The following is a 25,263-nucleotide window of genomic DNA, read 5'->3' as shown; positions in this document are numbered from 1 at the left end:
GTACAAAACTTTCTCCATCCTTTCCCTTAACTCAATCAGCGGCCATGTTTCCCATATGTCTCCTCTTTTTTCCTGTGCAAAAACACCAGTCATCTCCAGGTCAGTATTCATCAGCTCTGATTCAAACATAATATGCTTACTATCGTGGTTTCCCGAACACAAACAGGCAGATGTGGAGGCAGGACAGCAGCATAAACCAGGAGAACCAGAGGGAACAGACATAGCTAGAACATGGCGAAGGAGATTAAATCACTGTTGGCAGATAGACACAGGCTCTGCATTTCTGTCAAAATGACAACGTCCTTCCCCAGAAATCAGTTATTTTATGCAGCAAGGCACAATCATGAGAGGTTGAAAATGTGGAGGTAATGAACAGATTTTACTGCCATGCAGTGAAAAAGAAAAGTTGGAGCAAAGATGTGACGGGATCACATTTTCACCAACTTTTGTTTGCTCTATCAGACACTCTGAAGTGAGTGAACAGCAGCTGTTTGCTCCAGCTCTGTTCCTCTCAAACACGCTTCACCTCCACCTGAAGGTAAATGCTTTCAGGGACGCTCCACCGCCACCAGCCTGATGCACAACGTTCACCACTTTTGTCACGCTTTCTCCACTGACCGCCATGCTTTCTGAGAGCTTTCCCTGAAGAGCTCTGCGACTCTTTATCAGCCAGACCTCCAAATGTTTTCCCCCCTCCCTGCCAGTCTGCACCCAAGAGGCCGTAGCTGACATCGTCTTCATGGTGGACGGGTCATGGAGCATCGGCGCCGAGAACTTCGAGCAGATCCGTCGGTTTCTGTACACGCTGGTCAACAGCTTCGACATCGGGCCTGAGCACGTGCGCATTGGGCTGGTCCAGTACAGCACCGCTCCACGCACGGAGTTCCTGCTCAACACCCATCAGAGCAAACAGGACATCCTCCAGTACATCAGCAAGTTACCGTACATGGGGGGCGGAACCCAGACGGGACAAGGCCTGGACTTCATGCTGAGAAACCACTTTGTGCAGTCGGCAGGGAGCCGGGCGCATCAGAACGTGCCTCAGATCGCTGTTGTGATCACCGATGGAAAATCTCAAGACGACGTGGAAGTTCACGCCCAGAACTTGAAGAAATTGGGAATCGTTCTGTACGCCATCGGTATCAAAGACGCAGATGAAGAGCAGCTGAAGGAGATTGCCAATGAGCCGCATAGTCAGCACGTCTACAGCGTGTCTGACTTTGCAGCTCTGCAGGGGATTTCTCAAAGCATCGTCCAGACTCTTTGCACGACTGTAGAGGAGGTCAAACGACAACTCTCACAGTTGTCTAAAGGTAAAATGTGTCAAAGCATAGAGTTTATCATCATTCGGTGAACCTTCTTTGGTATTTTTTTGGTATTTCTGTAAATACCCCTTGAGAGTTCCTTTAATATCCTAATACATTTGTTCCTTAAAATATACTTTTAAAAATTACACTTATAAAAATTCAATCTTTTAAAACTACTTCAGCCTGAAATATACATGTCATATATGAATTATATTTTGGGGATTTTAACCCTTTGAATGCCTGTATGTTTACATAACTCAACTGATTTTTTATTTGAAAACAAACAAAAAAAAAAATAATAATAATTCCATGAAATACATTTCAAGACATTATTATTATTATTATTATTGTCATAGTTATAATTATTATTGTTAATATTATTTTTATCATCATATTAATATTAAAGTATTATTATCTTTAAAATTTTAATTATTGTATTTTTTGTTATTTTTATTATCATTATTATTATATTTTTGTTTTTATTAATATTTATCATTTTAATTATTTTTTTACTTTTATTATCATCATTATTATTATTATATTTTTGTTTTTATTATTATTTATTATTTCAATTATTTTTTTACTTTTATTATCATCATTATTATTATTATATTTTTGTTTTTATTATTATTTATCATTTCAATTATTTTTTTGTTACTTTTATTATCATTATTATTATATATTATATTATTATTATTATTATTTTTATTTTTACTACTACTATTATTATGATTTTTGTTATTGTTATCGTAATGGTCCTAACAGCATAAAATGTCAGCTTCCTAAAATAAGCTGTAAAAATATTTCTATTCCACATATTACACATATTTTTTTCCACTTAAATGAGTCAGGCTTTTAAAACTACTTCAGCTTGAAATATATATATCAAATATTAAATATATTTTAGGGATTTTTACCTTTGAAAGGCCAGTATGTTTACACAACTCCACGTTTTGTTTTTTTTTGTTTTGTTTTGTTTTGTTTTGTTTTTAAGATTCATTTTTGGGCATTTTTATGCCTTTATTAGACAGAGGAGGACAGCGGGTAGAGTCAGAAACAGGGTCAAGAGTTGGGGAGAGACATGCGGTAAAGGGCCTCAGGCCGAATTCGAACCCAGGCCGCCCGCGTACATGGGGAGCCCCTTTAACCACTAGGCCACCTGCTCCCCACGTTTTTTTTCAGTTTCACTCAGTCAATTTCAGTAGCAAGGCACACTTGCAGAAAACGGTATAAAAGTATACAATTTTGCAGCATACTTTGAATGGGAAAAAGTAACGCCAGCTGGTTAACAAATATGGAAATTGCAAACTGAAAGCTAGTAGTCCAAAATGAAATCTTAACATGAAGGAATGCATTTATCTATGTTATCTAAATGTGGGAGGAAAATGTCATTTTCAGTGGTTTTCAATGGGACATTTTTTGTCCTTAAGAACAAATGTGTAGGTTTTTGTGTAGATTAGCCATTTTAGGCTAATTTAAGGAACTGAGACAACTATTCTAAAAAATGTTAAAAATGAATATCCTCTGGCAAATTTGAGCTTTATTCATTCATGACATGCTTGAATAATACTCTTCCAAATGTTCCTTTGTTTGGGTCTTAAAAATACTAATCTACTTATCAAAAAATCTACTGAAGGATTTACTCATATCTTTGTTAGATGCTCATCTTGTCGTGGATCTTTAAGGGGCCCTGATCATTACACGTTTAAAGATGAAATCTTAAATGTAGAATACCGCCATCTTTGACTCTTTGGGCATCTTTTTCATTGTGTTTCTGTTCGATGCTGACTGTTTTCTCCTCTTTGTCCAGAATGTGCCCAAGCCACCATGGCTGACATTGTCTTCCTGGTCGACGGCTCCTCCAGCATCGGCATCGCTAACTTTGACGCGATGAAACAGTTCCTCCGAAGCGTGGTCTCAGGCCTGGACATCGGCCCTGACAAAGTCCGGGTCGGCTTGGCCCAGTACAGCGATGAACCGTACAAAGAGTTCCTGCTGAAGGACCACATGAACAAGAACTCCCTGCTAGATGAGATCGACAGATTCCCGTACAGGACAGGAGGCACAGAAACCGGCAAGGCCATGGACTTCCTCCGGACGCAGTACTTCACCGAAGAGGCGGGAAGTCGAGCTAGCCAGCGGGTGCCTCAGATCGCCGTGGTGATCACAGACGGGGACTCCACGGATGATGTGACTCTGCCGGCGCAGGCGCTGAGGAAGCACGGTGTCATCGTGTTTGGTATTGGGGTGGGACAGGCCAACCTGAAGGAGCTGCAGTCCATCGCTAACCGGCCTCCAGAGCGTTTCCTGTCGACCATCGAGAACTACCAGGCCCTCCTGACTCTCACTGACGGTCTGCTGCGAACCGTGTGCATCTCTGCAGAGGACCAGAGGCAAGGTGAGAACGGCAATGAACCTCAAGCCAATTAATGGCATTTTCACCACTCTGTGACATGTGACCCCTGGGGGGCGCTTTATTGGGTTTTGACCACTGAGAGAATACTTTATCACATTTTGCTTACAACACTACAGAGGGCACGTTATCAAATGGTACCTTAGAGGGTGCTGTCAAATGTTGCCTCCTTGGAAGGCGCCCCTAAAAGACACCCATCAGATTTCACCCCATTAGAAGACACCATAGATGACATCGATCAAATTTGGCCTCATTAGAAGATTCCTTGAGGTTTTTTTTAGCTTTATCTCCTTACTTTTCTTTTCTGTCCTCTTGCAGCTTTGGCAGAGAAGTTTGCAGACATCTTCTTCCTGGTGGACAGCGGCATGGCAGCAGCTCAGTTCCAGCAGGTTCGGACCCTCATAACCCGCCTGGTCAATCAGCTGAACATCGGAGCATCCGCATATCGCTTTGGACTGGCTCAGTATGGCCAAGACGTCAAGGTGGAGTTCCTCCTCAACGCCCACCAGACCAAAAGGGAGACCCAGGCTGCCATTAGGAATTTTCGCCAGCAGAGGCTGCAAGCGGGTGAAAAACGCCGACTCGGCTATGCTCTGCAGTACGCCAGCACCAGCTTCTTCACCAGCGCAGCCGGGAGCCGGGCTGACAAAGGCTTCAGACAGTTCATGGTGGTTATTAGTGGAAAAGACTCGGACGATTCCATGTATCAAGAGTCACGTGTGATCAAATCCTCTGGAATTACCGTGGTAGCGATCGGTGCTGGCGCTTCAAAGGGGGAGATGATTGTCGTTGGAACATCACCGTACGTTTACGAGTCCATCAGTCAGATCTCAGCACCAGAGCTGAAGGCCATATTTGAACGAGAGGAAGTGGAAGCCATTCCTACTTTGGGTAAGAATAAAACTTATTTCCTTTTTTACTATTCCTTTTATCAGAAGACCTTAATTCAGAATTGACTCTAATCCAGTTCTTACTTTAAATACAGTCTCAGGAATATGAGCTGTTCCTGACTAGACGTCTTTAACGGACAGTGGCCACGTTTACATGAGAGCTTGAATTCCCCTTTAATTCAGAATTAGAGTTAAATCCTCTTGAAAAGGCCTTGTAAACACCTAATTCCGAATGAAAATGACCATTCCGAATTAAACTTCAATCCAAAGTAAGTGGCTGGTTTATTCTGATTTTAAATCCGAATTGAATAATTCCTCGATCATGTATACTTTCATTCCGCTTTAAATTAATTCCAGTCATTCTGTGCATGCTCGTCCCCTTGTCTTCTTCTTCTTCTTAGGTTTCACGGCAGTTGGCATCCATCACTTTGGTGCATTACCGCCCCTCATTCCCTTGTCCTGTCACGATGACGCACATATTCCGCGCTAGCGGGCACATATTCCAGGACGGCCGCCCGAAGCAAGCGTTAGACTTGAGCCAAGACTATTTATTTAATAAGAGCCTTAGAAGATATGGATATAATGAAAAGAGTGGATGGACGGAAGCAGACGGAGTTTGTTTTCTTCCAGTAGACATAAATACGTCACGTCATCCCCCTGTCCAGTCACAACCCTTCCCAACCCCCAGACCTTAAGCGGAATTGAATAAAGGCGATTAAATGTGTTTTCCATGTAAACCTCAATTCGGAATTACTATTTCCATGTAAACACGAAGGAGAATACTTTAATTCCGAATTATTTCATTCTGAATGATTAATTCAGAATTAAAAAACATCATGTAACCATGGCCAATGTGATGGACTCAAACCCAAATGGATCCAACAGTAGCCTAAAATTTATAGACACATACAAATGAACCTCTTCTTTTCCAAAATGTAACAGATCTGCTGAGTCAGACTTTTAGACTCAAATTATAGAGTCTCGCTGAGAGCAGTCATAGATTTAGCCGTTTCTGCAAAATAGTTTAACAGTTTAGTTTGGTGGTGAATGCTGAGCTAAGCAGCATGCTTGAATTTTCCAGGGAGAGCATTGCTAGAAGCCCCCGTATCATCATCGGTGTCATCCACAGGGACATGAAAATAAATATGAAGGAGCAACCAAAGCTTTTGAGTTTGATGCCCTTGGTTTAGAGTAAGGACCCACTGCCTCTTTATTTAACCAAATTTTTATAATATTTTCAATCATAACTAAATGTTTGTGATGAATGTACACTTGGTTTGGACTTGAGATGGAAGAGAAGTTGCAGTGAAAAATAAAGAGATGGAGACATTGTCCTTCAAAATAAAAGCACCTATTTGATTTTTTTGCCACATAATTATTGTAGCCGCACATTAGCGGCCCACTTTTAGGTCCTGACCCACCAGTTAAGAACCAAGCCAACCAACCACTGTACCTTAATGTTTGATTTCAGTTTAAAAAACGTTCACAGCTCAGCGGACAAGTCAAAAGTCATCCACTTCCTTTTTTAAATTTTAACTCACTCTTCCATCGATACCAAGTACTTTTTGCTATGGTGAAGCTAAAATTCAAATTATCCACATTTTTTTATCCAAAGAGAAAGCAAAAGTACTGTTAGCATAAGACAGGACCAATTCCAAAGTAAAATCCAACTAAAGAACATTTTGTTGAGAAAAATATCTTAGCTTAAAGGTCACATATTTGACCCCTTGAAGACAAGTTTATGTCGGTCTCAGAGGCTCCCAAAACATGCCTGTCAAGTTTGTTGTTGAAAAAGCTCTCCAGTATTGGATTTTTGCATTTTAGAACAATCTGTTTCTGTGTCTGTGGCTTTACATGTTACTGAGCTGTCTGACTCCGCCCATGACCACACCCCTCTTAGCAAATGGGTGTGGCTCTCCTGGTCCTCCTCACAGCTGCGCCTGTGGGAGGGAGAGTGGAACTTTCCTCCAAGTGGGGAGGGCCAACCAAACCTGGAGGCGGGGCTAACTCCCCACACGACATCATGAGGGGAAAATCATAGACTGTAGAAAGAATTGGACAAACCCCGTGTGAAGTCAGCTGTCTGCTTACAACAGGCGGACTCAAACGGCTTTTGAAGCCAATCAGCAGACAATTCCATATTGAAATCGCAGTCTCAGCCAAACTTTGTATCAACCTAACAGCCCGCCCACTAAGGGCGACTTCCTGTCAGATAGCTAGCTAGCATTCTGGTTGACAGAAATGTAGCCTCTGCCTGTCGAGCTGTCAATCAAATGAGACGCACCAATCAGCTTTCATCCTAAATACTAGAATGGCCGTCTGAGGCGGCACACCCACGCCTAAGCAGCACCACCGAGGAACTGACGCTCCCATTGATTACTATGGTGTTCAAAATTTTGAAGTCCGAGAAAAACCGAACGGGTGCGCAGATCATCACCAAAAACTAATCGATTCTTCCCTGTCACTATCCCAACATTCCCTGAAAGTTTGGTGAAGATCCGACTTTCCTTTCTGGAGTTATCTTGTACAGATACAAACGAACAAAGACAGAAAGAAAGATAGAAAGATACGGAACCCTTTACATAACCCCCTGCCAATTTCATCGGCATGGGTAATAATCCAAACGATCATGGTACAAAAAAATTCACCCCCATACAGTGAGAGCACATGAAGACATTAGCTAATGAGACATGTTTGGTTTTTTGAACCAGGCTGTAAACCAGTTTATTTCTAGTGTAAAAACCAGCTGTTTAACAGGTGTCCAGATGGGACTTCCTGTGTTCCTGCAGCCAGCCTCAAGTGGACACTCGCGGTATTGCAATTTATTGCACTTCTGCATTGGCTTCATTTTTCAGGACCAGAGGTTGCCGCTTGGGGAAAATCTGAGAACAGCTTGTTTCAGCACACATTTTCTAAAGGTGGAGAAAGAGAGAGGGGGGAGGGAATGGATTTTTCTGATTCTTTGGGGGGGATTGTGGACAGGCCAGGGGTACATATTTTTGTTAGAAAAGCCTGAAAAAGTGTATTTTGCATAATATGTGACCTTTAATTGTTAACTTAATTTGGGTTATATGTGCAGAAAAAGACACAACATGATCTCCTTAAAAATATTAAGCTGTTTACTGCCAGGTAGTGCTGGACCCCTGTAAGTAATTTTGTACATGCACTCCTGTATCTGCACAGTGTTTAGTTAATGTATTACAGTGTTCAATTATGATAACCTGAAAAGGTTCAGTTTTATATTCTTTCTTGTGTAATTAACAATATTGTCATCTCTCCTACCTCTACTGTAGCGAAGTGTTGTTCTAGAATAATTAATGGCCCATTTGTTAGTGAAGCTGGTCCCAAATAAAGTTCAAGTCATTTCATAGACCAAAGTAAATAAAAGCCTGGGCTTTTAATTCAAGTTTTAAGATATTTTCACCAAGAAGTCCTTGTTAATGATTTTTAAATGATATCTTTCTTTCCACAGACTGCAAAAATGCCAAACTGGCGGACATCGTGTTTATCGTCGATGAGTCCGGTAGCATCACGACCCCGAACTTCCAGCTGGTTCGTACATTCCTGCACACCATCGTGAGCCGCCTGGAGGTCGGCGTATCAAGAGTCCGAGTGGGAATCGTGACGTATAATGACAGGCCACAGGCACAGGTCCACCTCAACTCCTTCACTGACAAGGATGAGCTGCTGAGATTTATCAAAATCCTGCCTTACAACGGAGGAGGCACCAACACGGGAGCAGCCCTCAACTACACTAGAGAGAGTGTTTTTATCACAGCGAAGGGAAGCAGGAAGGACAAAGGTGTCCAGCAGGTGGCGGTGGTGATCACAGACGGTGAATCCCAGGACGACGTCAGCAAAGCAGCAGCTGACCTGCGACGCACAGGTGTCACTGTTTACGCAGTTGGAGTCCAAGGTGCTGTTGAGGCCGAGCTGAAGCAGATAGCGTCTTATCCCACCAACAAGCACACGTTTATCGTGGACAGTTTCGCCAAGATGAAGTCGCTGGAGCAGGTTCTGCAGAAGACCGTGTGTGTCAACATCATCCGACAAGCGGTGTCCGTCAATAAGAAAAAAACAGGCATCAAAGAAGGTCAGAACTGTTTACTCTTCTTTATGTTTATCCTAGGGCTGTCAGCATTCATGGATTCATCACAACTGAGGTCCTTAAAGGGCCCATGAACTTTTGAATCACAAAGGTTTACCTTTCACTGGGGCTGTTAATATCATTCCCATTAATCACATTAAATTACAGTCTAACATTAGCGCACTTCATGTCTCATTTTTACTTTAAAAACTCACAGACAGCTCTAAGGACAAGTCAGAACACATCTGATCCTTATGTTTTCAAACATTTTCCTTTTAATGCTTTCCTTTATAATCCATGACAAATTCCTTTTGCCAACAGGAAGTCAGTCACCCTTAGTTTAAGATGGTGGAAAAACTCCAAATAGCACAAAAAGGTTTTGAACACGCAATAAAAAAGATCCCATTAATCGCGATGAACCTCAGAAACTCAGAAGTTTCTCATTTGCCATCAAAATAAAAGCAGATTTTCTATGCAAACAGGAAGTACCGTTCCCTTAGCTTGCACTACTAATTCCAAAGTAAAATTCTAATGAAGAACAGTTTGTTCCGAAAATCTCTTCATTAACCATAGTTGGGTTTAAACATGGATAAAGAAACTTTGAATACTTAAAAAAAAAAAAGAAAATGCTGTCACATTAACCAGAGATCATTGGATGTCAGTGGGGCTGTTAATATCATGCCCTCCTGCAGATTTATTCATGTATAACCATGTTAGAAAGAGTATTTCAAAGCAGAGGCCCTTTATAGCTGTCTCCTAGCTCTGACCCATGGAATAATATTTACAGGAACATTTTCTGAGTATTATAAGAACAACTAAACATGATGCACTGGAAAAAAGGAATGTTGATGTTTGTTTTTCCACTTTCCAGGCTGCTTTCAGACGGATGAAGCGGACATTTTCTTCCTGATCGATCACTCAGGGAGCATTTACCCCTCTGACTTCAGTGACATGAAGAAGTTTATCATCGAGTTTCTGCACACTTTCCGTATCGGGCCCCAACACGTCCGCATCGGCGTTGCAAAATACGCTGATGCACCAAACTTAGAGTTCGATCTGACTGACTACTCAGACACCAAGGCCTTGGAGAACGCTGTGTTGGCCATAAGGCAAGTAGGAGGTGGCACAGAGACAGGGAGAGCGCTGGATTTCATGAGCCCACAGTTCCAGCGGGCAGAGACCACCCGTGGTCACAGAGTCCCTGAGTACCTGGTGGTCATCACCGATGGGAAGTCCACCGATGATGTCAAGGCTCCTGCAGCGAAGCTGAGGGCACAGGGGGTCAAGGTGTACGCCATCGGAGTGAAAGCAGCAGATCAGGACGAGCTGAGAGAGATTGCCGGAGACCCCAAGAGGATGTTCTTTGTCAACGACTTTGACGCTCTGAACCCCATCAAGGACGACATCGTCACAGACATCTGCTCTCCAGACGGTAAGAGGTTTTAAAAAGTACCGCCTGGATCGCCTTTTTTCAGTCTAAAATCTAGAGAAAGAACCACACACGTACCAAACTAACATGTCTGTGCTGCTTGTTCACAGCTTGCAGAGACCAACCAGGGGACATTATTTTCTTGATTGACAGCTCTGGTAGCATCAAACCTGACGACTACTCCAAAATGAAAGACTTCATGAAAGCCGTTGTTGGAAAGTCCATCATTGGGGAGAATGATGTGCGTGTTGGCGTCATGCAGTTCAGCACCAGACAGCAGCCAGAGTTCCGACTCAACGTCCACTACACTCAGGACAGTTTGATTCAAGCCATCGATGGCATGGTGCAGTTTGGCGGTGGTACACACACGGGTCAAGCCATCACAGAAGTGTCGCAGTATTTTGAAGCAGCCAAAGGAGGGCGACCCTCCCTGAGACAGAGGCTGGTGGTGATCACAGACGGAGAGGCGCAGGATGAAGTGAAAAGCCCCGCCGCTGCTCTGAGGGCCAGAAGAGTGGATATCTACGCCATTGGAGTGGTGGACGCCAACACCACCCAGCTCCTGGAGATCAGCGGGTCACCGCACAGGATGTACGCTGAGCGGGACTTTGACGCTCTGAAGGACCTGGAGAGTGAAGTGGCTCTGGAGCTGTGCGAGCAGAAGGGAGGTGAGATCGGACAGTGATTAGGCCAAAACATAAAGAGGGTTAAACCTATTTACTGTCAGTTCTTCATCCCTTAAATCCTTGACCCTGATCCCATTTTTTTCTGTCTTTTCCTTTCTACCCAGATTGTAAGAAGACAGAGATAGCCGACATCATCTTTCTGGTGGATGGCTCCCGGAGCATCTCGTCAGAAGATTTTAAAAGCATGAAGAAGTTTATGACATCCCTGGTGAACCAGACCAATGTTGGCAAAGACAACGTTCGCTTTGGAGCCATCATGTTTGGCGACGACCCCCACAATGTTTTCACCCTGAAGGAGTACCAGTCCAAGCGAGAGGTTCTCAGAGCCATAGCGGCTCTGATATCCCTAGGTGAAAACACATACACCAGCAAGGCCTTGGAATTCACTCTGCCGTATTTTAATGCTGAACACGGCGGCCGTGCTGATCTCCACGTGCCTCAGATTCTGCTGGTGATCACAGATGGAGATGCTACAGATGCTGTTAATCTGGTCCCTCCCTCCAAGGCACTACAAGACGCCAGGATCAACGTGTTCAGTGTTGGTGTGGGAAAACTCAACCAGACACAATTGAAGATCATGGCTGGGAACGACCAGTCCAGAGTTTTTAATGTGGATAACTTTAAAGCCTTGGAAGGTCTCTACAAGAACATCTCTCAGGAACTCTGCAACTTTGCAGGCAAGTCCCAAATAGAGCCAGCACCTTGTGGTTACATTCCTCCATGAGGTTTCCAGACAGGTCAGTACAGTGAAGGGTCCAGCAGAAGAGCTGGGGAGTTTCCTGTGGAAGTGTCATTAATGGAACTAGATATTTCTGGTACAACCTCCCCGTCTACTGAGGAGCACAAAGGGTAAAAATTAAAAAAAGTCTTGAAGGAAACAGAAAGCTCCAGCAACACTTTTAGCACAAAGCAATGATTAAATTAGTCAGAAACTCCTACCAAGGCATACCTAAAATACACAGAATGCTGTGTTTGAACCATCTGGAGTAAAACCCCAGCCAAGGTGCCTTTAAAAAGGTAACATGACCACACCAACTCATTATCAGAGAACTGTCATGATATTATGAGGATAAGGGTAAGAGTAAGAGGGTTAGGGTTGGGATAAATACCAAATCATTACCAGAGCATGGCCATGATATTACCAAGGGTTTGGTTTGGAGGGTTAGGGTTGGGAAAAAACACCAACTCAGTACCATAGAACCGCCACAGTTTCATGAGGGTTAGGGTTATGCTAGGCATGCATTGTGCAATTTTTGTCTGATTCAGCCATGAATTTTGAGTCATATGACTCACTTTGAAGTCGGGCTGACTTTTAGTCGGACTGGGCATTGTTTGTCGTGCTGTGTACAGGGGGATACGACGGCCAACCATGGCTCAACCATGGCCCCACCAGCTGCTCCTGACTGACCTTGCAAAGCAGATGGCTACACCCGTTTCCATGTTTCTCATTGGGGAATCCATCTTGCAAAGCTCCCGTCTGAACTGTTTGGGCCCGGTTAGAGTTAGAAAGTGACAGGACTAATCAACAATGAGAGGCAGTACTTTCAGGCACGGCGGAGCCGTTACGTAAGCAAGCGGCAACAAGAGACCAGTGTAATTATGGTGACATTAGCGTTGCTAAAGCGCCAGTTTTATCAGAACTTGACATTTCTTCGTTTAAAGAAGAACAAAGAACAGCAGTGAGTTGTTTTGTTTGTTTTTTTGTTTTTGTTTTTTTTTCCAAAAATGACAAAAGTCGTGTACTGACATGTCTACAGACGCCATGGTTCACATTATACAGTTCTCTATGGAGTTTACAGCTCGGTAGTGGCGCAGCTTGGTAGCAGCTACATCACGTGTTTTGTCACTCTGATTGGCCCATAAAAATGTGACAGACAGAACGTTCGTCCAGTCATACCCCGAGTTTTTTTTTCAAAGGCTCTGCCCTTTCCCAAATGCTGTCAATGAAAGGTTTACCAGATAGATGTGTGAAACGAATCCATCTGGCATGCTAGGTTGGCTCCCGACTGGTCGGATGGGTTTCTGACGTGTTTGATATTTTGGTCATGCGACTCCAGACACTCCCACAGTCAGAGCAGGAATGTGAGCACTTTTTTCCTCAGTAAACTGTCAGACAGCATTCTAAATCACCATGACAACAGCTGGAATTACTTTCTGATGCACCCCCAACCCTGCTATGATAAAAGAAATACATGAACAGGAAATACTCCTAAACGCGGACCTTCTAATGACGGATGGTGATGCTGTTTGTGTGTGTGGGATAGAGAGATAGCAGGAGAGATAGAGGAAAGAGAGAGAGAGAATGACTGGAAACACTTCCCCCTCAGTGTGTGAGACTTTTTTTAAAAAGGAAACTCAGCAGATTTCTGTCACAGTCCATCCTGACTTCACTCGTACAGTGTGGGCACTAAGGTAGGGCATGAATTTCGGACCGTATAGTGTGAGCACATTGATCGTGTGTGATGTATTGTAAGTTATTCAGATGCACTGTATGAGCTGACATTCTACCACGACTGTCGTAGGGCTTTAGAGTCAGAGGATTAGGGTTAGGGTAAAATGTCAACTTACTACCACAGCACTGCCACGATATTGCAAAGGTTTGGTTTAGACAATCAGGGTAAACCTTTAACCATGCACATCTCCTTGTTCACGTTTTTCAACTCCTTTTTTTTTCAGTTTGTGAAAAACGAAAGGCAGACCTGGTCTTCCTCATGGATGACTCCGGCAGCATCAACCCCAACGACTTCACCATCATGAAGAATTTCATTACTTCGGTAGTAAACAGCTTCCAAGTCAGCCAGGATTTGGTGCATGTGGGATGTGCCAAGTTCAGTGACAGCTTCGAGAACAACTTTTTCCTGAATGAGATGTTCACCACAGAGGCTGTGACCAAGAAGATCATGGAGATTGGGCAACGTGGAGGAGGCACCAGAATTGGCGCGGCTCTGCACAGAATCAAAGAGCACTTTGAGTCGGTACACGGCAGCCGCAGATCTGAAGGGGTCTCCCAGAATCTGGTGCTAATCACAGACGGGGATTCTGAGGATGATGTAGAGGACGTAGCATACAGTCTCCGAAAAATGGGGATCGAGGTGTTCGTCATCGGCATCGGAGACGTTCACGACCTAGAGCTCCTGCAGATCGCCGGCACACCGGAGAGGCTCTTCACCGTGGAGGACTTTGGCAGCTTAGAAAACATCAGGGGCGAAGTCGTTAAGACAATCTGCAAATCAAAACCTATCGAAGAACTCAAAAGTGAGTAGAAACATTTGCTGCCTTATTTGTAGTGAGTCATTTTGTACATGCACTCCTGCATTTTAAAAGAGGATTTTGATGATCCTGGGCACATTTAGTCATCAATACAAGCTCTAGATCTTATTCCATATTTAGCCTGAATGCAAATATTTGTCGTCTGTAGGTAGTCTTTTTGCTATAAATTAAATTTCCCATCTTTCCCTCTGTGTATAGGAATTGTCCACATAAAGTGTTTTTCTCTGCCACAGGCTGCACAATTGAAATCGCCATGGGGTTTGACATTTCCCAACCACGCCGAGCTCCAGGTGAGCTGTTGTTCAGTGGTCACACAAAGCTGCAGAACTTCCTGCCTGAGATCGCCCACTATGTTTCCACCGTGCATGGCCTGTGCTGCGTTACCTCCGGTCCTGTGAACACCAAAATCGCCTACCGTGTGGTGAGCCGAGAGGGAAGCCTCCTGTACGACACGAGCTTTGAGCCGCACAGTGTCGCCATAGTGGACAAAGTCAAAGCCTTGACCCGGCAGCCAACGTACTTTGACGTGACCTTGATGGAATCGTTCAAGCAGAAGATGAGCTTATCTGGAGCTGGGGTGAAGGTGAGACCAAGACTAAAAAGTCTGACAACAGAATTACTCTGTTTTGTCCTTGTGGGGATTAGGGATTGCATGGCATGTAACTTTTAGAAGTCCAAAGTCATGTGATAAAGGTTTAATTGACTTTGTAACAGTGGCGGCTGGTCAATAGGGGTCGCTAGGGTGCCGCCTCCCCATGACTCTCCACAAAGAGAGGACAGATCTTAAGTTCATTGAATAATTTTTTAAACATTTACTTCAAATATCAATAAATTTACAGTATATGAACATAGATAAACTCTATCATGCACTGCATAAAGATGATTTATTAAGAGATTCAAATGTATAATGGGCAATAAATCAGTAGATCACGGACGTTCTAAGCATTGCCTTTACTTCCTGTTCACTTGTTTCCTCCCTGAGACACAGGCCTCCTGCGCCTGGAGCCTTCCATTCACTGCCTTTCAAAGGCTGTGTGTGCACATTAGCTCCTCTTCAGTACAAGAGGTGAGAGCCCTCGCCAACATGACTTTTCACTAACCACTGAAACCCAGGTGGCACCACACTCTGCCCATGAGACACACAGAGGAAGTCATGCACCGTCGGGGTAAATACTGGCTCTCTGCCAGGGATTGCGTCTGCGTTCGTTGTTTAGCTCTTTAAGAGATGCTAGGAAGACAGTGAAATGCAATAAGAAAACTCAGTGGAGTGTTTAGGAATAAGGTGTTTTGAGAGGAGGACAAAGAAGAGCTTGGACCTGACTGGCCAGATGTCAGGATGAAGCAACAAAGCTGTGACCAATATTAAGAAGTAAGTAAATCAATCAGTAGATAATAGTTCTGTGGGTTAAACGTTTTTGCTGCATTCAGGTCTGGTATATATATTTTTTACTCAACCAGTCACTACTGAAGCAGTGACTACTTGCACCTTATGCCTTCTGTAAATTTTTCTATTTAAAATAAACATTCAATCAGCTGTTTAACATAATTTTGTCATTTATTGAGTTGATAATATGTAATAAGTTAAAAATTTAAGTCGACTGTCTTAAGAGTTAAGAGAGACTTGTGGCTACTGATGACCCTTATTATAGCCATCTTATTTCAATATTTGTTCACCAACCAAACAAATACAGATGTAAAAAAGGCATATTATAACTTAACTCTCGGTGTAGTAACATATTTTGATGTACCTTACATACGTAACATATCAAACTGGTATTTTGTTGTAGCCCCCCGGAAAAAAAATGCACCAGCCGCCACTGCTTTGTAATAAACCCACGAGAGGGGAACAGCTTGCAATACTTGCAAGTGCTAGTGTCATGCTTAAATGTTTCAGATCATCAAACTAATGTTGACATTAGGCAACGACAACCAGAGCAGGCTGCTCACAGATTTGTCTGGGCCCCTGATAAACCCAGAGAACCAGTCCTTGCCAGTTGTGATTTATCGCTGGAATAATTGTATGTGTTGTGGATCAGTAGCATTTTTGCTTGGTGCCACTTTTCATTATTGTTGCCGTTTTCTACCCATTTTTGTTCTTGTTCTGCCCATTTTTATCCCTTTTCCCAAGTTTTGCTTGGTTAAATACATTTCCACACTATTAACCCTTTAAATGCCATTTTTAAAATCCTATTTCATTACCTTTTAACTCATTTTCACCACACTTTATGCCCATAACAGCAAAAAAGGTAAAGTGGTGCAAGGGTTAGTGATGTTGCCTCACAGCAAGAAGGTTCCTGGTTCGCTTCCCAGTCAGGGCCTTTCTGTGCGGAGTTTGCATGACTTCTACCCGTGCATGTGTGGGTTCTCTCTGGGTACTCCGGCTTCCTCCCACCACCAAAGACATGCTCATTAGGTTAATTGTGACTCTAAATTCCCCGTAGGTATGAATGTGGTTGTCTGTCTCTATATGTCAGACCTGTGATTGACTGGCAACCAGTCCAGGGTGTAACTTGCCCCTCTCGCCCAATGACAGCTGGAACAGGCTCCAGCATCCCATGACCCTCAATGGGCTAAGTGAAATAGAAAATGGATGGTTGACAAAAGGGGTAACAACAGGATAAAACAGGCAATATTGGATGGAAAAAGTGGTGAAAGTAGTTCAAACGTACCACAAATAAAACATTCCAACATAATGTCCCAATAATAGTTTGACAAACTTTTCAGCTCCAACATGAGTGAGTGATAGCCAGGATGCTAACGCTAATGCTACTGATCCAACACACATGCATTGATGTCAATAAATCAAAACTAGGGTGGGCCCAGTTCCCTGCACAGAAGCATAAACCAGGCTCAGAGGAGGTATTCAAAAAACCCCCTGGTATTACTGTCAGCGTTAACAAGAATGTCCACTTTTAGCAGCTTTTCTCCCTCCTTTTGTTAGGGCGAGAAGCGTGTCTCTATCCAATCCAATCCACTTTATTTTATAAACTGAAAGTTTCCAAAGTGCTGCACAAATCATCATTAAAAACAAAAAAACTGGTATACCAGAGCTCAAGATAAAACCAATAAAACCAAGGGAATATATTAAAACAATAAATAGTAGCTAAAAAAAACAAAAACAATATAAATAAAAAATATAAAAAAGGATAAAAACAGTAGAATAAAATAAAATAATAAAAGACACAGGGGACCACACAACTCATGCGGTGTTAAAAGCTAAAGAATAAAAATGGGTCTTAAGACGAGACTTAAAGCACTCCACTGTGGGGGCTGTTCGGACGTGGGGGTGCAGAGCGTTCCATAGTTTAGGGCCGACCACAGAAAACGCCCGGTCCCCCCTGGTTTTAAGTCTCGTCCTAGGGACCACGAGCTGGAGCTGGCCCTCGGACCTCAGAGCGTGCTGTTGTGTATATTTGGATGAGGTCCGAGATGTACTGTGGGGCCAGTCCATTCAAAGCTTTAAAAACAAACAATAAAATCTTAAAATCAATTCTAAAATTAACAGGAAGCCAGTGCAAAGATGCACTACTCATTCTCTTTTGTTGCTGTTTTGATCAGGAGCTCTGAGGCAGTGAAGTTTAAATACCGTCCCTTAAATCCTCTCCAGGTCGTGGTGATCTTCTCTGACGGACTCGATGCAGACTTGATGGAAATGGAGCGACAATCAGAACTGCTCCGACAGTCTGGTAAATACTGACAGTAAACAAACACCAACAAACATTATTTTTGTCCTGTTTATAAAGACATAATAAGGAAAGGGAAATAAAACCGATGCAGTGTTTATTCTGTAACAAATGTTTAACCCCTCAGGTGTGAGCGCCCTGCTGGTCGTAGCTCTGGAGGGAGCTCGGGACCCCGCCCAGCTGCAGATGGTCGAGTTCGGTCGAGGATTCGGATACAGTCTTCCCCTGTCCATCGGCATGCCGAGCGTCGGCAGCACCATCCTGAAGCAGATCGTGAGTCTTTCACCCTCATTCATGGCGGCAGCAGTGTGTTTTTACTGGTTTGTTGGTCTCCATGGTGCAGGACACAGCCAACCTACTGGTATTAAAATGTGACTATTAGACCACATTTTACAGTACATACTATTCTGCCCTCCCTGAACATTTTGGTGTAGTTTGGCAGATAAACATTTCTTTGGCCGGTTATTGAGACCTCACACACAAAGACACTTTCTTTATAAAACTGTAAAATATCAGAGAATATAGTTTGTCACCATACAGACTTAAAATAACTTTTTCACTGTTATCAAACTGTATTACGCGTCTTAACATGAGGCTCTGTAGAGCTAGCATACCATCTGCAATCTTCTCACACAAAGTCAAAAAAAGTCAATTAGCTTAATGCTAACACATAATGGAAAATCCTATTTACTGGCTAACCAAAATTAGCATCGCGATCGCGTTTTTTTCTAACTATAAAAACAGAAACTTAAATCACACATTTTCAACACACAGCCTCATAAGTAGTCCAAAAATAACCGTACTTAACAGGCATATGTTTCCAACACTCTTTAAAAGCGAACTTAAAACTGCTAGCTCAAGCTAACATTAGCTGACTCCCGTCTGACGTCCTCCTGCTTCTCTCTGAATTGAACTACGGTGGCCATGAAAGGCCAAAAACTTCATACAGAAAGACACAGCTGAGCTATATACAGAACTGTTATAATGACATTAAATGCCCTTAGAGGGCAGCACACATACCAATAAACATTTATGGACAAAAGTATTTGGCCAACTGACCATTCCACCATCAGGAACTTAATGACATTGTATTAAATCCAGATGGAGCTAGCCCCCTTTAGCAGCTCTAACAGCCTCCACTCTTCTCTTCTCAGAAGGCTTCAGCAACATTTTAGCGTGTTTCTGTGGGAATGTGTGTCCATTCATCCTGTAGAGCATTTCTGAGGTCAGGCTCTGATGTTTGACCAGAAGGTCTGGACCACAATCTCTGTCCCAGTTCATCCCAAAGGTGCTGGATGGGGGTTGAGGTCAGGACTCTGTGTGAACTCATCAAACCGTGTCTCTATAGTCCTTCTTTGACTTTCCCCAAACTTTTGTCACACAGTTGGAGGCATAGATTTGTTCAGAATGTCTTGGGCCATGAGCTGCATGGAGGGGTGATGATTTTATACACCTGAGGGTCTGACTGGAACACCTGAGCTCAATAATTAACTGGTGTGGCTGAATACTTATGTCCTTTTAGTGTACATATCTATCAGGTTTTTAATTCTGATTTTCCATTACACATAGAAACAGCGCAGTAGAATGCATGTGCCTGAGAGTAAAATAAGAGTCTGAGTGTTTGCTAAACTCCTGAATCTGTGGATCCAAGACTATTTCTCCAGCAGATCACAGCTGACTGATTGTAGCTCATTGAGAATCAGGGGAAACTCATTTGACCAAGTTTTCCTGTCCTGGCGTGTCAGCTCAAAGGAATGGAAACCAGCCGGCAGCCTCGGGGAAGTGTTGGCTGTCAGAAAATATGCTAATGACTCACCATGCCAAGAAATAACCACTGGCAGAGCCCAGTTCATTCTCATGGTTTTATGTCTGTCACTGCTTTTCAGACTGAAGCATAACGTGTTTACAAAGACAGAGAGAGTGGTCTTTTACCACAGTATCACCACTTTGTGACCACAATTCCAAAAAAGCTGGGGCGCTTTGTAAAATGTAAATAAAACAGAAGTCAGTGATTGTCAGATTTCACAGTAGAACATTAACAGCATATCAGAAATAAAACTGACTGAATCACACTAGACATAGAGGGCAGAGAGGTGGTGCCATCATCCTTTAATTCTTCTGAAAGTGGCCACAATTTTTAGGTCCTGGTATAAAAACTGCACAGAAGTTTGATGCAAAGCATAAAAACCAGGATATTTTCATTGATTAATCTGACCGTTGTCTCTCTTCTCTTTCTGCAGGATGCTGTGTCTGACAGGGAGTGCTGCAACGTCCTGTGCAAATGTTCGGGGCACGAAGGCATCCGAGGTTTACGGGGCAACTCGGGGTTAAAGGTGACTGGAACACACACCTTTATACTTTAAACATGATGTCAGGAACATTTAGAGGAAAGTGTCAGAGGCAATAAGAGCGCTGGTCTGAGCTGAGAACAAGCAGGCACACGCACTGATGTCATCAGAGCGGCCTCAGCATCTGATTGGTTAAAGAGGAGGAGGGCAGACTCACCCTCAGATCATTTTTCATTCAGTCCAAGGTCAGTGTGAAGTTTTCAGTGACACGAGGAGGAGGAAGGACTCCTTCATCAGCAAACGTAGCAAAACATGTAAAACATTCAACTCAGAGTCCTGCATTTAACCCAGCTAGTCCTTTTAGGCCGCGTGTCTCAGAGCCGGCAATCAAAACTCTTTAATACACCGCCCATCAAAAAAACGTCACCGCCTGGATTTAACCACGCAGATAGGTAAGAGCCTCTTACCCTCTTCTTGAATGATCGGTGATCACTTAAACCAATGGTACTCAACGCAGGCTCTAAAGCCACATGTGGCTCTTTTATGTCTTAACCTGAAATATTATTCCCCCAGAAAACCTTAAAAAAGGAAAACTTTGACCTCTGAATTTATCCATTGCAGGTAACATTGATCAGTTTGTTTCCACACTTCTACAGTGGGCTTTAATTGTCAAACTTAATTGTCAACTATATTTTTTGTCTGTATATTTCCACTGCCCTTATTTGTAATTTTTGCCCCTTATTTCAATTTTTTGCCACTTTTTACCCATTTTTTGCCATTTATGCCACTTTTGCCACTCTTCACAAATTTTTGCCACTTTTTGATCATTTTTGCTACTTTTCACCAATTGTTTTCTCTTTTCTTTGCCAGTTTTGCCCCTTTACAGCCACTGTTCCCTCTTTTTAGCCACTTTTTGACCATTTTTGCCACCTGTAACTAATTTTAAGTCATTTCTTACCCATTTTTGTCACTTTTCACCAAGTTGTTTGCTATTTTTTATTTCAAATTTTGCCAGTTTTTGCCCATTTTTGCAACTTTTTGCCCATTTTTTCCGTTTTGTCCATTTAAGTCACTTTTCACTAAGTTTGGTTATTTTTTTGCTGCCTTCTGACTATTTTTTGCCACCTGTAGCTCATTTTAAGTCATTTCTTACCCATTTTTGCCAATTTTCACCAAGTTGTTTGCCATTTTTTACTACACATTTTGCCACTTTTTGTCCATGTCTGTAACTTTTTGTCCTTTTTATTCACATTTCACTAATTTTGAGTATGTGTTTGCTGCTTTTTGCCTAATTTTGCCACCTGTAACTCATTTCTTTGTCACTTCTTACCCAACTTTTCTGACTTTTTTCCCATTTATGCCACTTTTTGTCCATTTTTGCTACTTTTGACTAATTTTGGTTATGTGTTTGCTGCTTTTTGACCATTTTTGCCATCTGTTACTCAATTTTACCCATTTTTGCCACTTTTCACCAAGTTGTTTGCCATTTTTTATTACAAATTTTGCCACATTTGACAATTTAAGTCATTTCTTACCCATTTTGCTATTTTTCACCAATTGTTTTGCCTTTTCTGTGCCAGTTTTGCCCCTTTTCACTCAATGTTCCTACCTTTTAGCAACTTTTTGACCTTTTTTGCCACCTGTAACTCATTTTTTGTCACTTTTCACCCAATTTTGACAGTTTTTGCCACTTTTTGCCCATTTTTATCACTTCTCACCCCATTTTTGTCACTTTTTGCCACTATTTGCCCATTTCCTTCACTCTTTGTCCTTTTTAGTCACTTTTCACTAATTTTGACTATGTGTTATCTGCTTGTTGACCATTTTTGCCACCTTTAACTCATTTTAAGTCATCTCTTACCCATTTTTGCCACTTTACACAATGTTGTTTGCCATTTTTATGTGTTACTTTTATCTTGTTTTCATTGCTTTTAACCCTTTTTGCCACTTTTCACCACTTAGATTGTGGCTCTTGCAAAGGTATTTTTCAACAGTTTGGCTCTTTGGTGGACCAGGGTTGAGTAACACTGACTTAACCGTTTGGTTAAATCAAATCATAAAAACATCAGTAGAACTCACCGCTGTGTTTTACAGTGAAAGTAAGAGCATTTCCACACACACAGTGTGAAGGGAACTATAAGGGATTGGGACTAAACAGCTATGTAGCCTTAAGAAAACCATGTATCAGTGAGGCTAATCAGTAAAAAGGCTATAGTTTGCTAGGAAGCATAAAGATTGAACAAAAATGTTGGCGTGTAAAGGGCGTAACAGGACAGTGATTGTGTGCACATTTCAAGGTGGATCAGGATTTATAAAGAGAGACTTACAGGCCCAGTTTTATAAATAAGAATGATTTTTGGGTGCATGTCCACTTTGAGTCTGGATTCTCTGCACAGTTCTATAAATGAGAGTCCTGGTCCTGCAGAAGGTCTCCTGTGTTTGGATTTGTCCTGAGCATGCATCACTCCTGGAGCATCATCTGAACATTTCCATTTTTGTTTTTACCCTTTAACTCTGCAGGGTGTGCCCGGACAAAAAGGTCACCAAGGATTCCCAGGAGATGAGGGCCAGGCTGTGAGTGTTTTCTCATTTTCAGTCATTTTAAACGTGTTTAGTGAATTCAGCAGTGTGCTGGTGGATGAATGCAGAGGTAACAGCAGGAGGACAGGATTTGAAAAGAGGATTTCTGTCTTTGTTGAAGCTTCTCTGCATCACAGCTCTCTCTCTTATGTGCTTCAGGGCGAGCGAGGTTTCCCAGGACCGAGTGGACCTCAGGGCGTCCAGGGCTGCTCCGGGATCCGAGGACTGAAGGTCAAATGAATCCTGAATCCCAGCCCCTTCCTGTCATCAGGAGTTACTCATATGCTCTGATAGATGGTGATATCTCGGTGCTAACCATTCTGTCTGATTCCTGCAGGGCTACAGAGGGATCCGAGGAAACAGGGTGAGTGAGTCTGACCTGCTGGAATGTTCTGGAGTCATTACGGGAGGAAGTCATGTGACATTCTTTATGTTCGGAGGAATGTTTGCATAAACACTGAAGTCCAGATGAGTTAATGAAGATGCATGGAGTCAGAAATCTGCAGTTCCGTTCTTTTCTAACTCTGCAGGGCGAGAACGGAGACGACGGGCTGAACGGAGTCAACGGAGAACAGGTACGAGACTACTCCTGCACACCTGAATTAGAAGATCTTTATATCAGTGAAAGAGCTTACTATCAGACAGCAGAGCTTCTAAAATGGAGAGGCTGAGTCTGCTGAGAGTTGGAGGTGAAGTGACCTTAAATAATCACTGATTCCTTAGAAACAGCTTCATTAGATGCTAATCTCTCATGCATGCAAGCAAGGATCATTCTGTTACAGCTGTTTGGGATGTTCAGTGTCTAATTCTCCGCTCCTTTTCTCCAGAATAATGACTCACAGCATGCTTTTCATGCAAAAAAGATTCTAGTAGTTTTAATCATCCTCCTTAGAGTGAGCATGAATACTTTTAAGATAGACTCACTTTTCGCACGACTGTTGGAGCCGCAACATCTCAGCAGGCCTTTAGACCAGGGGAGTCAAACTCAATCACAGCAGGGGCTGGATTCTGGATTCAGGACTAACCTGAGGGCCTAACAGGGTCACCTTTTTAACCAGAAACTGTCAACCTCATTTCACCAGTGATTAAATATGAAATAAAAACATTGCACTGATGATAAATGATTTTGAGATTTAAAAAGTTAAAAAGAAAAGTTTAACCCTTTACCTACTGAGGCTAAAAACGGTGATTTGGACATATTTTGTTATTATGGCTGTCAAATAGTCAGGAAATGCCCTAAGTCTGAGAGCTTTGGTCCCTTTTCCCAGGAGTACTTGAACTTGACTTTTCAACATCTGGTTAATGATTATTGCACATTATATGGAATTGTCAGCAGTTTAAAAGAAGAAAAACAAGAAAAACAGATGTGTTTTTCATGGCTTTTATGAGAAGAAATGTTGTTATTGCTAATGAAGTTTGGATTTGACATTTGAAATGTGAACCTATACATGTTTAGAACAATCACCAGTCATTTTTGGAGTCTAGGACTCTGGGTGTGCAAAAGAGAGCTATATTTGCTCTTCACATACCTCAGTTCAGAAGATGCATCCTCCAAATCCTTGTCCTCCTCTATGAACCGTAGCGGCTGTTTTAGCGTTCTTGATGGTCTTTCCGACATTATAAATGTGTGTTATAAAAGACAGACATGCACAAATGTCACTATCTAACGCTATTTTTTGAAAACAAAATACTACTCTCGCTCGCTCTCCTTTTACTCTCTTCCTTCACTCTCCTTTTCTCACTTGTCTTCTGCCAAAGCTGCCGTTTTCACGGTGCTGTTTGACATTACTGTAATATACACTGCCTGGCCAAAAAAAAAAACGTCGCCTTTGGACCGTTGGACCGTCTTTAGCTTTGATTACAGCACGCATTCACTGTGGCATTGTTTCGATAAGCTTCTGCAATGTCACAAGATTTATTTCCATCCAGTGTTACATTAATTTTGATATTGATGATGGGAGAGTCTGACCACTGCGCAAAGCCTTCTCCAGCACATCCCAAAGATTCTCAATGGGGTTAAGGTCTGCACTCTGTGGTGGCCAGTCCCTGAGTGAAAATGATGTCTCATGCTCCCTGAACCACTCTTTCACAATCTGAGCATGATGAATCCTGGCATTGTCATCTTGGAATATGCCCGTGCCATTAGGGAAGAAAAATTGTTTAAGAAATGAGAAGTTACTCATTGCATCAGCTGGGGTTAAATAACTTGTTGCCAGCTGAAAGATAATCCCCCATGCAGTAATTATCCAATAGAAAAATAATGTTTTAAAGGAGCAAATATATGAGAGGAAAGTTGAAATCACAAGTTTGAAAGATCAAAATATTACTTAAAATTTTAAAGTGTGAGTCTGGTAGGTCAAAATATGGGATTTAAAATCCAAAATGTAAAATTTTAGCTAGAATTTGTCATGATATGATTTAAATTTATTGGATTAAAAACCCAAAGTAAGGAGCTTAAAGGTCAAAATGACTTAGAATTTTAAATTGTCAATCCAAAAGATAAAAATGTGACACATAAAGTCCAAGCTCTGAGTTGAAAAGGTCAAAGTATGAAATGAAATGTCAAAATCATAAATTTGAGCCGTAATCTTGAGATGCAAAATTGAAAATACGAAATAAAACACAAATTA

The 25,263-nt window shown here is 42.3% G+C and overlaps 1 protein-coding gene across 5 annotated transcripts in view; it reads left to right on the top strand.

The window, feature by feature from the left end:
• The window catches only part of LOC121513696 (collagen alpha-6(VI) chain-like), a 124,562-nt gene that overhangs the window by 49,439 nt on the left and 49,860 nt on the right, over positions 1-25,263 (top strand). For 3 of the 5 annotated variants that reach the window (XM_041793616.1, XM_041793614.1, XM_041793615.1), the window contains 16 exons: positions 705-1,313; positions 3,118-3,705; positions 4,039-4,611; positions 8,083-8,703; positions 9,569-10,129; positions 10,237-10,794; positions 10,917-11,489; positions 13,489-14,067; positions 14,316-14,665; positions 17,690-17,768; positions 17,893-18,038; positions 20,006-20,098; positions 22,574-22,627; positions 22,793-22,864; positions 22,971-22,997; positions 23,164-23,208. In XM_041793616.1, coding sequence (XP_041649550.1) covers positions 705-1,313; positions 3,118-3,705; positions 4,039-4,611; positions 8,083-8,703; positions 9,569-10,129; positions 10,237-10,794; positions 10,917-11,489; positions 13,489-14,067; positions 14,316-14,665; positions 17,690-17,768; positions 17,893-18,038; positions 20,006-20,098; positions 22,574-22,627; positions 22,793-22,864; positions 22,971-22,997; positions 23,164-23,208 — 5,528 coding nt within the window. The remainder of the gene's footprint in view (positions 1-704; positions 1,314-3,117; positions 3,706-4,038; positions 4,612-8,082; positions 8,704-9,568; positions 10,130-10,236; positions 10,795-10,916; positions 11,490-13,488; positions 14,068-14,315; positions 14,666-17,689; positions 17,769-17,892; positions 18,039-20,005; positions 20,099-22,573; positions 22,628-22,792; positions 22,865-22,970; positions 22,998-23,163; positions 23,209-25,263) is intronic. The other 2 variants (XM_041793617.1, XM_041793618.1) reach the window with 1 other exon arrangement.

This window comes from Cheilinus undulatus, linkage group 8, assembly GCF_018320785.1.
Source record: "Cheilinus undulatus linkage group 8, ASM1832078v1, whole genome shotgun sequence".
NCBI classification, from domain to species: Eukaryota; Metazoa; Chordata; class Actinopteri; order Labriformes; family Labridae; genus Cheilinus; species Cheilinus undulatus.
Note: the sequence above shows the minus strand (reverse complement) of the source record. Positions and strands in the feature narration are given on the sequence as shown.